At 41.8% G+C, this 16,848-nt stretch overlaps 1 protein-coding gene across 10 annotated transcripts in view; it reads left to right on the top strand.

The window, feature by feature from the left end:
- LOC118102696 (nuclear factor 1 B-type) overlaps positions 1-11,845 on the top strand; it is a 72,196-nt gene extending 60,351 nt beyond the window's left edge. For 7 of the 10 annotated variants that reach the window (XM_035149071.2, XM_035149064.2, XM_035149065.2 and 4 more), the window contains 2 exons: positions 1,757-1,845; positions 5,708-11,845. In XM_035149071.2, the coding sequence (XP_035004962.1) occupies positions 1,757-1,845; positions 5,708-5,840 (222 nt within the window). In that variant the 3' untranslated portion in view covers positions 5,841-11,845. The remainder of the gene's footprint in view (positions 1-1,756; positions 1,846-5,707) is intronic. The other 3 variants (XM_035149072.2, XM_035149073.2, XM_035149074.2) reach the window with 1 other exon arrangement.
- The last annotated feature ends 5,003 nt before the right edge of the window (positions 11,846-16,848 follow it).

The following is a 16,848-nucleotide window of genomic DNA, read 5'->3' on the forward strand; positions in this document are numbered from 1 at the left end:
AAAAACACACACACACACAAAACAACACCACCACCACACACTCCCACACCTGCTCTACGATTCCCAGGCAGCGAATGTGTGAAAAACCCCTCCATTCATCTCTCGCCTTGGTTAACCCCTCGAGGGAATGCCACCATCTAGCATTCCGCAGGGAAAGATCCGTGATCAGATGTCATTTGGTATTATCTAAGGAAGGATCCTAATCCACAATCTGCCCGCATCTGTTTAGCTAACGTTCCCCTTCTCCCCACTGCCTGTGCCACTCTGATGTGCCGGTGCCAGCGGACAGATGGCGAGCCCCTCGAGGAGCGGTGGCACCGAGCGTCTGGCCCAACCCGCACATTCTCTACCAGGCTTTTGTCAGGCTGGAGAGTGCGGGAGCAGCATGGGGGGGGCGTTCAGTCTCCCAACCTTCGATGATTACAAAACACACTGGATGGAACAACATTTCTTCTTATTCAGTTTTAATCATCAGGAGTTGGAGAATAAAAATATCAAATTGCAGCATAGTTAAATCACTGCAAAGCTTTTTAGGATTAATTTTCTGTGGTAGTTTGTTTCTTAATCCTCCCGTTTCTTGCCACTACTTCACATTTGTTCCAGAAAAAAGCAGCAGAAACAAACTGAACATAACTGAATTTCAATGTGGCAAAAACTCGGAAACCAATCATCATCTCTTGATGTGTTCATCCAGGTGCACGGAGGAAAAGGAAAAGAACACAGTTCTTGACCGCTGCAAATGTCTTTGAATATTCAGCGTGCGCGTATATCTGATTAAATCCCTCTTAAGTGCCTCTGCACAACGTCTGCCAGTGCACGCAGAGTGCTAACAGTGCAGTTTTAGCCCGATACATTACTAAATGAATGTGTTGACCACAGGGCAAGGTTAGGTTGGTATTGGCAGAGATAGCTCTCAGCTGGATTGCCGACACGTGCGCTCGCATAATGCATGCAAAGGAGACGCCGTTTTGTGTGTGGCGTGTTTTCCTTTTTTTTTTGGTTGCAGTAATTTGTAATCTGTATGTAAGGTTTGCATGTCTCGAGTGAAGCGGAGGGGAACGGGTTTGTGTGTGTGTGTGTGTGTGTGTGTGTGTGTGTGTGTGTGTGTGTGTGTGTGTGTGTGTGTGTGTGTGTGTGTGTGTGTGTGTGTGTGTGTGTGTGTGTGTGTGTGTGTGTGTGTGTGTGCGTGAGTGTTTAACTCCATTGTAATTTTGACCCCTAATCAATAAAAACAGTTAGCTAATGAAAAAGCGTCTGAATGTTTGAGGGCATGCTCGCGCACTCCATCCTGAATCTGAAAGTGCACTTACAGCGGAGCGGCGCTTATCGACAGGGTGCATGCATCCAGCGGATTGCATGGCTTCATTGCAACAAAAGCAGTAACCACTCACATATGAACTACCGATATGATGCCACTCACATTATGTCACTAACTCCGTTTTGTTTTTTTACTTCCAGGTTAGCCTCTAACTTTGTCTGCATGCTTTTTCTTTCTATGTGTTTCAGCCATAGCTTTGATTTACCTGTTATCTGTAACCAATTAAATAATGAATATGCTGATTCCATTCACTATTTTCATGATTGTCAGTAACCGTTAGGACTCGTTTTGGAGTCATTGTGTCTGTATCTGTGCTGCTTATTGCTTTATAGGCCCTTTTGCATGCATCTGTGTCTGTATAGAGTGTTGAGTTGTAGTGTGATGTGAAGTGGAAGTTGTCTTGGCCCAGTGATCTGACTGCTAGGTTTCAATTGACAGCTGAGGAAGTGTGACTGGAGCGTGACTCAAAACGGCAGGCATTATGGCCCCAGTGCCACTGACGACACTTTGGGGATTGCTTGGCAAAGGTAACCTTTTCATTCTTTCACGCCATCTCTCTGTCTCCCTCGCACCACACACACACACACAAATGCTTGACAATGCCATATAATGTCTGTTTTTCCTGACTGTCTTCCTCTCACATCTCAGAAATTCACATATCTTACATATCTATTCACATATAAGTGTAATTTTCCGGCCAGTAGCTGTGAATGTTATTCCTACAGTGAAATCTCACAGGTTGACCTTTTGGACTCCTGAGATGAGGTCATGCATTTCTATGATGAACGTAACTCACTTTTTATTTCCTTATGTCTCTGGTGCTTTCTGTTCCCTCCTTTATGTTCCCTCATCTCATTCTCTCCGTAAAGCTGCTTTCAGACATTGTGCTGAACATGCATTTTCCAGAGGGGCTGGATGTGAGAATACAAATGTCCCGAGTCAGTGCCTCCAGACATTCTGCGAAACTCTCCCTGAAAAATGTCCGACAAATGTCCGAGCGAGCCCATGCAAAAATACAGGGGGAAAATGTCCGGGGAATTCACATCATGGAGGAAGGCGTGTTGATGATGTTTATTTTAGAAAACTGAAAAAACAAAAAGAATATAAATATCTCAGGATTCAAAAGAGGAGCCATACACGTAGAAGACGCAGACGAAGAAGTAAACTTTTTCTGCAATTCATCTTTCCCAATACTTTCTAAGAGTTCTTACTTTAGCAGATTTTTCTTATTTTTTGGCACCTTAAGCAAGCATTGGATCTAGTTAAGTTCTATATTTTATGTTTTCTTTCAGCCAGCAATTTCCCCCAGAATAGGTCTTTGTACTTTTATGTGATTTAGAGGTTTTTTAATGCACCCTAAACTAAATCTCGCAAATGTTAGAGCTTGATTTCAGTCCGATTTATTATGATTTAATTTCTCTGCTCTGTGATTCTTCACTACAAAACGACTGCAGCGCTCCTCATGGATTCACACCAGACAAACACACAACGCTCATATTTCAAAACACTAAAGTTCGATCAAGCCATTTAGAACCAAATCAAATCATGTAGAGTAAAAGTCATTTCAGGTCAGATTTCCAGCCATTAAGTCTCTATGTTGGAACAAGCTTAGCTTTGTTTAATTTTATGCTGAGGTCATGCTTTACCCTCCCTAACTTAAAGTTACAGAATGCCCCCTCCCCTCCTTCGTCTCCCCCTGCCTCCATACTGTATCTCTCTGCCTCCTCGGGGGGAGAAAAACCTGAACCATTTCACCACGGAGCAAGCTGAGCTAAGCCTTTTCCTGTTACGTCTCCCTTTCCCCCCTTTTTCCCCTGGAAGTGTAGAGCATCTGTGTGTGTGTGCATGCGAGTGAGTGTGTGTACAGCTCATTTTGTGCTCGCTGAAGTTACTTTTTTTTTTTTTACAAACACACATGCACACAGCAGAGCCCCCTTCAACAGGCCTCCTAATAGGCCAGTGGAGGTAGCAGAGAAAAATGTCCCCTGCAGCAGCAGCAGCAGCAGCAGCTCCAAGTCTCTTATTCCTCTCACACAGCAGCGAACGCCTCCACTTTTCCCCATGTGGGTGTACACTAATGAGCGCAGATAAAACAGACTCCAACTGAATTTAGTTTATTTTGTTACAAGGATGGAGATGGTAATTTTATTATATTTCTTTTGAACCCTCCTCTTCACAAAACCGTCAGACGTATAGATGAAATCGCGCCGATTTCTCTTCTTTATCTCGCTTGCCCTTTAAACGCTGCGCTCTGCCATGCCTCTTCAGTGCTAGCCCCCAAATTAAAACGCTGCCAGACTCGCATGTTGCCATTGTGCAGGAAATGGGTCAGCAATCCATTAAGATGCCATTAGATAATCTAATTTAGGGAGCTAATCCTTAAACGAAGCACGCTGTATGCCCGGGCTGTGCTTGCGGGGAGTAGAATTAGTGAGGTTTGGGAGCCGGACAGGGTGAGGGAAGGCCGTCTTGAAGGTTACCTGAGGAAATGCAACGACGGAGGTCAGGATTTAGTCCCGTCCGAAGTTGCTTTGAGTGCAAAAACATAAATTCATAAGAATAGAGGGATTTTAAAGCCTTTTGAGGATCAAGTGTTTGACATATTTGAACTACATTACCCAGAATTCCTGTAATATAGCATATTGAAAAGTTTATTCGTATGTGCTTTCTTAATGCAACTAATTTTAAAAGTACAAGTCTTTATATTTGGTGGATCTAAGTTTCTTTCAATAGGGTCCTCAGTCATACTAATGTACAAGATCAGATGATTTCAGTCCCCCCCCCCTCCACACACACACACACACACTTTTATTTAACTCCACCTGAGCGCAGCTTTATGTTATAAGACGCAGATACAGACAGACAGCCATCAATTCTAACAAGATTAAAACCGATCTGGCGGTTTAGCGCTCACAAAGGCCCGCGCGTCTGCTTTTGTGGCTGTGTGGTCCCCCTAATGCGAACCATTACCTGAGCAGAGTTTCAAGCACCGAGTGGTGGAAGGAGAGAGGGAGGAAAGACAGAAAGAAAGAGGGTGAACGGGGGGAAATAGAGAGAGAAGCTGCAGCACTTGGCCACTCTGTGCGCTCTTTGTTCAGCAAGGTAGGAAAAACTTAATCCCCCGTTTCCTGTCCGATGATTTTTGGCAGAGTGAAAGAGCGAGGGAGGGAGGGAAGCAGGAGAGAGAGGATAGCACGAGGACAAAAAAACTGATATAGAAGCTCAGCCTCGAGGTTTTTCTCTTTTTTTTCCTTTTTGCACACGGAAGTCTAAAACTCTGAATGATTTTTATTTTGAACACATCTCTTCTTCTCTGTCCTTCCTTTCTTTCACTATTTAGGCCATGAGTTGAATTGAATTTGCACTTCCATTGTTTTCAGTAAAAAGAGCAGTGACTGGTGATTTGTAGAAAACTCAGACTGGTTGATGAGTCGCTTTCATGGACGCAGACATTGTTGTTGAAGCTCCACAGAATCGAGTCTGGTTTTTTTCCAACTCTACGAACCAGAATCTTTAGCCTTGTCTGGGTTTTGTTTCTCTTCTTCTCATCATTTATCTTCTCCTCTGCATCTCTCTCCTCCTCATTTGTCCTCTTCCTCTTTGTCCCTCAGTCATCTCTCTTCCCCACGGCCCTCTTCGTCCATCCAACACACTTTTAGGACAGAGTAAAAAGTTTGTAACGTGTGCGACACAGGTATTCATAGACTGGTGGTGCGAGAGGTGGGAGAGGGTGTCAGATGAGCGCACCCTGGGGACCTGTGGTGATGGTGGGTGGGGGGTGGAACGCAGGGGGTGGGGGCTAATTATCCGACATCTACGTAGCACGGCACCCCTCGGGAACAACGCGCTGTTTGTTCCCCCGCTTCGCGTTTTCAGTTAGCACCGTTGCTCACCAGGAACAATCACTGTGTTGTTTTGCCATTAGCGTGAGATGAATAGGGATGGGACAGCTTTGTGTAGGCCCCCCACCCTCCACACACACCCCTCCACTTTTTACCCACAACCCACCCTCCTCCACCGCAGCCACCACCGATCACACTCCCCCTCCTTGTTCTTTTTCAATGCTGCCGTCAGTGCAAAGACGAGGGCCTGTGCCACGGCCCCTCTCACACGACGTCCTTCACTGGGAATCAAGTGGCATCACCTCGGCTCAGATTAACGAGCGAGTGCTGCTATTCCTCTCTGTCTGAATGACAAAAAAAAAGGGGGGAAATAATCAAAATAAGACCTTGAATCTTGATGACTGTCAGCAGAGCAGTGATGCCGGTCATTGGCGTTCAGGATAATTAAAAGAGAGAATTTGATTGCATGCTGCACAAACAAGATTATTGGCATATGACTAATCTCTCCGTCTGTGTCTTTTCTTTTTCTCTCTCTCTCTCTCCGCAGTCCTGGTACCTGGGCGAGCTTAGTTCCATTCCAAGTGTCGAACGGGACTCCGATTCTGCCAACAAATGTCCACCAGAACTACAGCATAAACATCATTGGTGAGCCCCTGGTCCCCGCTGAGACAGGGAACTGAAACACACACACACACACACACACACGAGAGGCCAGATGACACCCCCGTGGGCGAACGGGCAGGTTGGGGGGTGTCGGTGGTGCAGAGCTCGCACTACAGGTGTCCGCAGCCCATGGACGAAACCAGCAAAGCAGCACGAGCTGCACAACCTCGATCTCACCCCTTCTGTGCCCCCACATCCCCCCTCGACTCCCGTCCCTCCCCCCGAGATGGACCCTGTCCGTGAAGTGAAGACGAGGGTTGGTTCAGAGGAAAAAGGAAGAAAAAAAAGAGAAAGACCCGGCCCGGCCCATCCCACACCCAGCACCCACCAGTCAGTTGTTGTGTTTGCAGAACTTTTCAGTTCATTCAAATACTGTGATGTATAGATGCCTTAATGTTTCATTGCATGACACTCTAGTCTCTTAGCGGCAATTCCCACTATTTTTTCATGTCGGGGGAAGGATGTAAAATCTTGATGCATAGACACACACGTACACACGAGTGAAGAGGTCTGTGTAAAAACAACCTCTGCCTGGTGGATGGCTCCGAGACTCTAAGCTCTCTTAACTGCGACCTCTTGAAAAGAGGCGTTCCCATGTCAAACGATTCACTGTGTACACCATAGGAACAAAAAAAATTGTGAATTCAGAGTGTTTTTTCTTCTTCCGTTTTGAGTTCAGTTTACTGTGATATGACTCTTTGTTCAGAAAATGTGTTGACTTTGTTTATTCTGTTATTGCTACTTACTCCAAGAATTAATGTATAAGAAAAAAAAAACACTTACAGTAAGAGTTGAGAACTCTTTATGCGGTTTTCAAAAAACACTAAATGTTTGGCTTGAGATTGGACCCCTCATTAAAGAATTTGCAACTCCTTTACAAAAGGACTTAAAAAGAAAAGACGGAGAGTTAAGTAAAATCTCGAATAGAGGCAAGTGCAATTGAATTTTTGAAGGGAAGCTATCAGTCTGTCAGCCCTAAGACTCTAAAGGAAGGGGGATAAATATTAAATGGTTTTATGGGAAAAAAAAAAATGTTTTAGAAAACATTGGAATTTGATTTCAGGCACGTAACCGTCTCCTCACACGAGAAAAACATAGAGCATGAAAGACATGTGAAGGCAAGCACTAAGCTACCTGTGCAGCGCTGATGAGCAAAACCAGCACTTCTTCCTCTTGAGCCCTTCCCGTCAATATGGGGAGTTGTTTTTTTTCTAATTTTAATTTATTTTTAGAGGAAGAAAAAATGAACATAAATAATGAGACGCACATAGTGTGTAAAAATGGCATTTCTTTTTATTTGTTTTTATTTTAAATGTTCATGATAAGATCAAGAGCATATGCATTTGGCCATCAGCTTCTAAAGCTTATGTTTACAGAATATATAAAAAAAATATGGAATGCAAAGTTTGAATCCATGGAGATGTACATGAGGCTTATGTGCAAAGCTACAGTTTGTGCAAGGTTAACTCTGCAAGTGGAAGAGGTTGGAAACTGAAATTATCGACTCCAGGTGGTGGCAGATCCCTGAAATCTAGAATTGTGCACGGCATGTTCGCGCGGCCATTGCCTCTCCAAGTCCAGACGTATTTATACCAGGAAAAAAGAAATTCTCAAATACTCTTAATTTGCACGATGACATATAGTCCACATTACGTGCCTTGCCTTTGAATATAGAGACATCACTACACTTGTTTTTGCTGCATTTATCATTATAGAAAAAAAAAATTAACATTTTTATGATAAGAATTGTTTTGTACTCTGAATGAAATTGTTGATTTTTAACTTCATGTACTACTCTATCTCACAGTTACATTGCATATCAAGGCTGTGTATAGTTGCCGTTTTAAAGTTTGTAATCAACCAGCGTTTTTTGTTTTGTTTTTTTCGTCAGTATTTTGGTGGTTTTTCAAATAACCTGTCATCTTTTATTTTGTTGTTTTCTTTTATTTCTCAATGCTCATTTGTGTTCATCTTCCAGTTACTATTGTGGAGGGTGGATGTCAGAATTATGAAAATTATGCAATACCAAGTTTTGCCTATGTAGGTAGTGCTTATAGATGCGTCAATTATTAGAGGCTAGTTTGGAGATAGACAATATTGTAATGCATTTATTTTGTTGATATCGTTGTTTGTCGTTGTTGTTGTTGATGATGTTGTTGTTGTTGTGGGTGTTTTCCTTTTTTTTATTGACCAAAGTGGGGACTGCTTTCTATGCAGTGTATGACAAGGTCTTTTTTTAATTTTAAAATCTCCTTTCTTAAGCTTACAGGCCTACCGAGCGACAGTAAGACATGTTTCAGTGTATTTTTTAATTTGGAAGTTTTAGCGGGAGGGGCGGTATTTTTCTAGAAGTACTTGTAAAAGAAATGCACCCTTGGTCTTTCTACGGCTGCAAAGTCACTGATTGGTCTACTGTGACTCTTACTTTCAACTTTCCACTTGGGGTGCTAGCGCGTGACCTTGAAGGAACTTCATTTTTTTTTCCACAGGAGAGACGGCTTGACTTGAGTATGACAATCATTTAAAAAAAGAAATCCTTTCGCCTACAATCCCCCGTCGTGTAGATCACCCTGGAGCTGCAGCCGAGGACGCATCGCCGCTGAGCGCTCTCATCGAAACGCTACTATTCTATAGACATCACCGAATGCAATTCCCAAGTAGATGCCTTAAACACATCAGTGAAGTGGCCTGTAACCTGCGCAACAATCACACACCGACTAATGCTCTCGAGACCTGTCCAAATCAGCTCCAGACAGGCTCAAGCAAGCCTTTAGAAAGTATTTTATAACTAGTAGATTTGTATAAATGTATATATGATATGCACATATGTCAATTCCTGAGATACGTCCCCCATAGAGAATGCTAAAGTCAATATTAGACGCGTGGTGTTTTCCTACTTCATGTCCAGTGGTCCAGCAGAGGCTTAAATAGAATCCACTAGAAAAAAAAAATAGCACTTAAATAGCACATAGGCAATCGTCTTCTTCCCCCGTACGATGTTTTGACCCTATAGTCTCAAATGAAATCTCTCAGGCGTATACAGGGCATTATTTATATCAATCACAATCGAATATTAGCGCCTCCGATGCTGCTGCGACACCTTTTGCACTCTTTCCCCACAATCGTGAAAGACGCGTTTCCCTCGGAGAGACGGCACTAGCGCGGAAACGTTCCGACGCCAGCAGAGGGCCAAGAAGCAGATTTTTTTTTTTTGTTGTTGTTGTTTTTTAGGAAAAATAATCCTCAAGTCAAGCTCAATCTCTCTGTCTTCATCCAGATTTCTTATCCAGGGGGAAAAAAATTCAAAAGTCACCCCGTTCTATGTGCACTGTTATTTTATTTAGTTCTTTTTTTTTTTTCTCGATCTCAAAAGAATATCTATAAGTGCTTTGCAGCCTTTGGCCATTGGAAACCCCACTGAAGTGCATTGTCCCCAAGTGTGTGAATGGGTGTGTGTGTAAGAGAGATAGAAAATGTGTCAGGGTCACTGTGCTGTTGGTGTTTATTTGAATAGGAGACTGTACATAAAGGTAAATATCCCGATGGCGTCAATAGCAGCAGTCCGTGGGGTTGAACTCTGCTTTGGCAGCTCGAGTGTTCGTGTGCATGTGTGCGTGAGAGTCTGTGATCGAGTGCCTCTGACACTACACAATGAGAGAAGATGAGGGTCTTTCTATTGAGAAAAAAAAGCCTGCGGTAGGACAGGAGTTTGTACACTGTAAACTTTGTCGAGAGATCTTCTCTGAAGCCCTTATTTGTTAATCTTCAATTCTGGGGAAAAAATGAGTCAGTTCCATTTTAGGAAAAAATTATTTGGGTTTTTGTTTATTTGTTGTGGAAGCTGGATTTGAGTTAGAACTCTCCAGGTTTCCCCGATTAGTAGAATCTAAAATGTTTTCATCAGTTGTTGTATGTAAGGTCGAAAATATAAAAACAACAGCAATGAAGGTTTTTTTTATTATTAATATTATTATTTCTGAACTTGGTTAGTGCTTAGATATTTCCATTTGGGAAACACTTCATGAATATTTTTAATTGTTGTTCTTTCATTAGTGTGGCCATAGCGAGTGTGATGTGATTTATCTCTTTTAATTTTTGTTTTTATTTTTTGGAAATGGGTGTGAATTTCTTGTCCAACAAGATCGTGGTGTGAGCGTGTTTCTTGTAGCAGCTGGGAGGTGATGTCACTTATCCAGTATAAAAAAAAAAGTTTAAAAAAAAGGCCCCAGAATGCACCTGACCTTAAAACGAGAAGCAGGGTAGAATCTGCAGTGACAAACGTCCTCAATGGATCTATCAGATATAGTTTTTTTTTAATTTTCTGTGGAGAGGAAACGTTTCGAGACGACTGGTGCTAGATCTCGCAATATTTTGGAATCGACCAGCCAATGTTGGGCCGTTTGCTTTTGTTCTTCTTGGACTTAATCTGTAAAATCATCACGGCATCGCTCATTTTGCACTTTCCACATGCTGTCCGATGCCTAATGCGATGTAGGGAGACCCTCGGTGTACACTACGAAACAAACATTTCTTCACAGGTGCTCCAGAATAGGGTACTGTACCTTCCAGCTGATAAGTGTTTTCAGGCACCTGTTGAACGCAACCTGCGGAAAAGCTCTAGAAAACGTAATGAAATCTGAATCTGTGTTCCACCCATCTGCAGATTGTGACGCTCCCATGTATATTTTAGAAAGTATTATGTCGTTGATCACCACGATCACTGAGAGGCAGGACGACTTTATGCAAGGAGAACTTGTGGCACTCATGCAATATGTGTGATTTTTCCTTTTTTACCTGATCATACATCCTGTAGGGACTGAACGGGCGTGTATTTATATATAGATATGTACTGTATGTATATATATTTACACGCAGACCTAAAGGAGACATTCAAACTTAACCTTTCACCCTACATGAGCAATACACACCTTCCATACTTTGGCTAGCTGCTAGTCACTTGGCATCAGGTTGTTCGTAACACATGAAAACCAGCATTTTTACAGGACGTAACACTCACCAAAAGAAGACAAAAAGATAGCAATGCAGTGCCTGTTCAAGCTGTCCAAGTGTCTGTTGTATATAATTGTAAAATGTGATAGACTTACTTTCATATGTGACAGGGGGGAGAAAAAAAAAACCGGCATCACACAAAACAGAATGTGGCAAACTCATCCGGAAATAAGCTCTTTATTATCTTTGGTGTTTTTTTTTGTGATTTATTAATTTTGTAATTATGTCAGCACACAATACCCACATCAAGCTTGTTCTAAATTTGCGAGAGGAAAGGTTTGAGGTTCCTTCTTATTTTTCTTTTGCTTGGAGAAGGGGTGGGGTGGGGGGGGTTTCAGTGCTACATTTTAAGCGCAGTGAATTGATGAAATGTCTTTTCTTAAAAATACGTCACCAGTTTTCTCTGCAGGGCTGAGTTAGTTTTTCATTTTTTTCTCTTTCTCATTTTTTTCGGGTCTTGTGGCACTTTTACTTCCCTCTGCGCACACATGTCTACTTTATGAATCGTGTTGGAATGACTATATAGCGAACAACAACAACAACACCAACAAAACAATATGTAAACAGTCTCCAGTAGTGATTGTAGTTACACTGCAAGTGTGTGCAAAGGTCTATGTATGTATCTGAATGTACGTTTTAGAGGAATTTTGGAAACCTTTTCTGTTGTTTTTTTTTAATTTTTTTTTTTTAATCTTTTCATTTACAGTTTAGGAGTCACAGGTGTCCATTGTGAACTGTATAGCGAAGGCCTTGATATCCCTTCTTTTTATTGATTTTTAGAAACGCCGAGCATTTGGCGACGCCTTCAAGCTGGTTACATTTGGTGCAGGGGCTAAAATTGCCACAAGATTAAAATCAGTGTAAATAAAGGCTCAACTTTTTTTGTGATTGTTACTGTTATATCCAGCCTATACTGCTAGCAGCTGTTTTTCTGCAGTCAATTACTGGAAGTGGATATATTTCCTATGCAAAACTGTTTAAACAATAAAATGAGCTATGCTACAAAAAATGACTTTCATGTGCTGCTCGTTCTTGTGTTGATTTCTTTCTTATGTATGACCTCCGGTTTAAAGTCTGATTTCAGATTGAATCTTCTTGTTACTGACGCTCAGGGAAAAAGACACATCTGATTGGGTTCTGTAGTGAAGCCCGTGGACTGGAAATTTAAGGGAAACAAAAAAAAAGCACTTTGGGATTTAGTGTCTTTGATAATTATCAGGTGGGTCACAGAGAAGGGGGGGGGGGTTGTATTTTTTCTTTTCATTGAAGGGAGAAGTGTTTGAATATTTTGGGGGTTTGGAGCAGGAGAGGGTCCTTCAACTTTTCCCACAGTTTTCCTAAAGTGGGATCGCAGAGATTACATCACAAAAATGGAAGCTGAGACACATGACTATACAAATCAAGCATCATGCAATTGCTTTGACATACAGTCACTAATCTGATCATGAGATCATCTGAAATAAGTTATATGTACGTTTTTTAAAGTGGAGTGGATGGGTGGGGGGTAAACACTGCAGTGCTCAATGGTTACAGACCTGCCACTTGTGCTGGTTCATTGCATGGACATTTATTTATAAGCTTTTTATTTAAAACATTTAAAGAATGGATAGTTAATATTTGTTACATTTGCTCATAGGACATTATATCGAAACTTTATTTTAATATGTAGCTTAAAGCAGGGGCCTCCTTCTCCTCTACAGCCTGCTCTACAATTCATGAATATAAAAATAAAAACTCAGAAAAGCTAATCATTTTTCAGTTAAAATTAAAATACCAAAACTACAGTGTATGATTTTTTATTATTATTGATATACATACAAATAATTCAAGTATAACATTAACAGCACAGGTAAAGCATAGTATTGGAACATACAGAATAGAAAGATAGGATGGAAGTATCCGAATAAAATACATACACAGAAATAAAAGTAGGGGTACATGTGTATGAAAGGGTTTTAGACTCTTTTTGTTGTCTAATAGATTTAAGAGCAGAAATGGTGATTTAAGTTTGAAGGTATGAGATGAAAATTGATTTAGAAAAGGTCTGTTTTAGGATTTAAACACTTTACATATGGAATAATAAAGCTGATGGTGATATTGAAGGGCCTGTGGACCAGTGGAGTCGAGCAGGATGTGCCTTGCTCTGTGCAGGCTGGTGCCTCGGGGGAACCTGTCAGGTCACGGTCAGGGTGAAGAAAACTCACGGGTCTCCGTCACGTGTCATCACTGAAAAGCAAAATGGCGGCTTTCATGAGAAAAGAAACTCAGGTGCAGTGAATGTGGGACTTTTTAGGAGAACTAGACAAACTGTTCGTGTTTTTGTGGAAGTTAAACAATAGATACATTGTCTGGCCTGATGGGACTAAAACAGCAGTGAAGACAAAAGTCCAAACTCCTGCATCAAATGGAGGAAGTTAGCGGCCTTCATGCTATGGAGGCTAATTTTGTGGTGAGTTAACCTCCTTCAGAATGTGAACACAATAATAAACTGTATTTAAAGCTCCCCCAAAACTGAAGCCAGTATAAATTACGTTTAGGATTATTATTAAATTATTCACAGAGAGGTTTTCTGTCATCGTAGATTGTTCTTGTCACACTTGCATAATAATAATAAAAATAATAACTTTATTTATATAGCACTAAACAAGGTTACAAAGTGCTTCACAAAAAACATGGTAAAAATATTAATACAAATAAAGCTGCGGCTAAAGATAAATCTGACTATAAATCTACTGGCTATGAAAGCCATGTGGCTCGCTTAGTAGATCAGACATCATGACCTCTATGCATTTTTTAAACTAAACACCTACTGTCATAGGCAGCGGAGTTAAAAAGGATTAAAAGGAATTAAATCAACAAAGTAGCAACCGAGTTACAAGTCACATGTTAAATATGCTTTCCTCTAAAAATAAGTTTTGAGCAGTGATTTAAAGACAAGTAGTTCGTCAGGCAAGGGGTTCCAGAGCCTCGGGGCCCTGGCAGAGAAAGCCTGGTCACCCTGAGTAGCCAGCCTTGACAGCTAACAAGGGCAGGCTGGCCGATCTCAGGTTGCGACTGGGATTGTAGGGAGTTAAGAGCTGCTAAGTAGGGGCCAGACCACGTTTAGCTCTGAAGGTTATTAAAAGAATCTTAAAATCAATCCTGAATGTAACTGGCAACCAGTGAAGGGATCTATTGATTGGCCTGACATGAGACCTTCCCGTTTCTTTTAGTTAAAGTACGAGCAGCAGCATTTTGAACAAGCTGCAAACGAGTTACAAAGGGTTTGTATAAAGTGGATTGCAATAGACCAGACGGTAAAAGACAAAAGCATATACATATGTCTAAGTGTTAATTTTTCTGGTGATTTTGGTTTTAATTCGTTAATTGATGCTATTGAAACGTCACGATTGTGAGTCAGTCTCAGCTGTCAATCATGACCTTTCAACCTGTTTCTATATCAGTAAGTAAGTATGTAAGTACTTACTGGAAATAATCACTTGGACTTATGTAAGTGTAAAAAGACTTACCTAAATCACAGAAATCATCTTTGAGAGCATATAATTTTACTTTTTAGTTGTTGTCCCATCCATTAACATGAAGGAGGCTAGATTTATGACCTATATGGTAGCCAGCCATCAGTTGGCGCTTTGTTTCACTTTTGGGGAGCTGTCATGTCGTCTCTGTCTATGCTCAGTCTATGGTCACAAATTGTCCTTCTGAATGAGGTATATTTATCTTTATACACAGTCTGTGGTTAAAACCAGCTGAGCGCATCATCATCATCATCTCCACCATCAGACATCAGCTCGTCGGCAAAGAGAAGCAGTTCCAGCCATCCCATTAGAGGTTAGTGTGATATATGTGTTCAATAATTTAGTACGGTCTGCAAAGGATGTTATAAAAATTAAAATGGCCCTTGATAGTAAAAAGGGTGTAAAGCGAGAGTCCACAGAAGATATTAATAAAGTAAGAGGGGGTGTTGCTTTTTTCTTTTTTCTAAAATTTATATAAGGCTGAACTTTTTTCAATACCTTAGACTCATGAGGACATAAAGTATTACGGTACAAAACAACTGTTGCAACATCCACGATCACCTCGCTCAGGAGAGTCTCGGAAACCCGGCTGGAAGAGGAAAACAAAGTTAGCGACTGCTGTAGGGGTGGAATGAGGACAACGTCAGATCAGAGCAGAGGAAACTATTTGACTTTAAGCATTTAACTAATTGGATTTCGTTGATTCTCGCATGTGTGTCTGTGACAGTTGTCCCTGAAAGCAAACATTAGTTTTCTTGTCCTGGAGCGATCCCATGACCCCACATACCCGTGCTCCATCGTGGTAATACTCCAGCTAATCTACTGTAATACCCCAATCCCAGAGGAATAGTCCACAGTGTTTGGACCACAGCGGAATCAGTCTGCTGGGACCAAGGAGGGTCATGCAAGGTAACATCCATCTGGGTCACTGTGTCAAGTACACGAAGCTCTGATCTAGTAAAGCCTTTCTAATGGGATTGAGGACATTGGAAGAGGCAAAAGTCAGGCATAGGCGCCAATTAAGTCTCATTATGGACCTGTGTAATGGGCTCAGGGCTCTGCTGGACATGTGATGACAACAACGGGCCGCATCAGTGGTGCGCACGAGGCCAGGTGCCCTGTCCGCAGCGGGGGTGCCCTCCTCATGGCCGGTTGAGGCACTGCATGCTGCACAGAAAAGCCCACCTGGCCTCAGGCACAAACCAGAGTTCATTTGGCTATCATTAAAGCGGACCAACAATGTGGCATGCTGATATAAAATTACCAGATCTATAATGGTAATCATTATGCCATTTATCAAAATTGGCCAGTTGAGTCAACATCTGGCTTCAATGGGGGGCTCTAGTCGTTGAGGGTCTTGGCAGCGTCTTGCACCCTACATATTTTCCACTCTCTTTTATCAAGGCCTGCTGTCAGTGATTTGACGAAGCTAAATAGATGATGATTTGGCCCTATTATGTTTCTCAGGGCTCAAGCAAAGGGGATTTGTTGATTGCCTTTGTGTTCTTTCGCCCCCCTTTTTTTTCTCTCTTTTTCTCCTTATGGATCCAGGAGAGGTAACGGCGCCTTGCGGTTCTCTGACTGTGCACCAGAGAGAGGATGGAGAGGGGGGACGCGAGTACTCTCACACAGACCTGCGAGTGCAGAGGCTGGACTGGGCCGTTGGACACGAGCCAATGCCGGCACAAAGACCTCTGTCACATCCTCCGGGTTTTATGGCAGGAGTATAATATTCATCTTATATGCGGTTGGAATCAAGGTAATGAATTAATCTGATTCTTTCACCTTTTGGCATCAAAGTATGAATGTGATGCACTTAATCAAGCAGGGAGTCATTAAGGGAGAATTTGTGCAGATTTTTCATTGGTTTATGACCAAGGGGAGGATTTATATTGACAGTGTTTGGTGCTCAAGACAATGATCATGATTCTGATACAAAAAGGAAACGTCTTTTTTGAAATCGATAAAATCTTGCAAGGGCAGACGTTCCAGTGGCTACGTCCTCTTTTAAAGGAATAGTTGTGCATTTTGGTTAATATGTGCATTTGCTCTCTTTCTGAGTGTTCAATGAAAAGTTTCACATCACCCAAAGACCAGGCAATGTCCATAGTCCACAGAAAAGTTCATATTCGAACTGTAATGACGGGTTCATTTAGAAAAAATCCCATCAGACCATCTCAAGTAGTTTGCTTCCTGATCCAGCAGAGGGCGTTCACTATCAGCTTGACCTATTGCATGTCCTCTTGACCTATCAGTGAAGTAAGCAAGTAATGTTTCGCTGTTTTTGCTACGAAAATGGAGGCCGCTGGCAAGCAAAGCCGACAATCACTCCAGCAAAGCAACGAACTTAGGAGAGGCTGTATGTCGACTTTGGTCCCATGCAATCCGTGGGCTCACGTTTCCACCCAAGTGAGAAACCACAGACAAATGGAACAACGTCCAGTTTTCATTCTCTTATTTGAATATATTTGAAGTAATTGTGTTTTAATGTCAAAGATGT

The sequence above is a fragment of the Hippoglossus stenolepis genome, chromosome 23 (genome assembly GCF_022539355.2).
Source record: "Hippoglossus stenolepis isolate QCI-W04-F060 chromosome 23, HSTE1.2, whole genome shotgun sequence".
Classification (NCBI taxonomy): Eukaryota; Metazoa; Chordata; class Actinopteri; order Pleuronectiformes; family Pleuronectidae; genus Hippoglossus; species Hippoglossus stenolepis.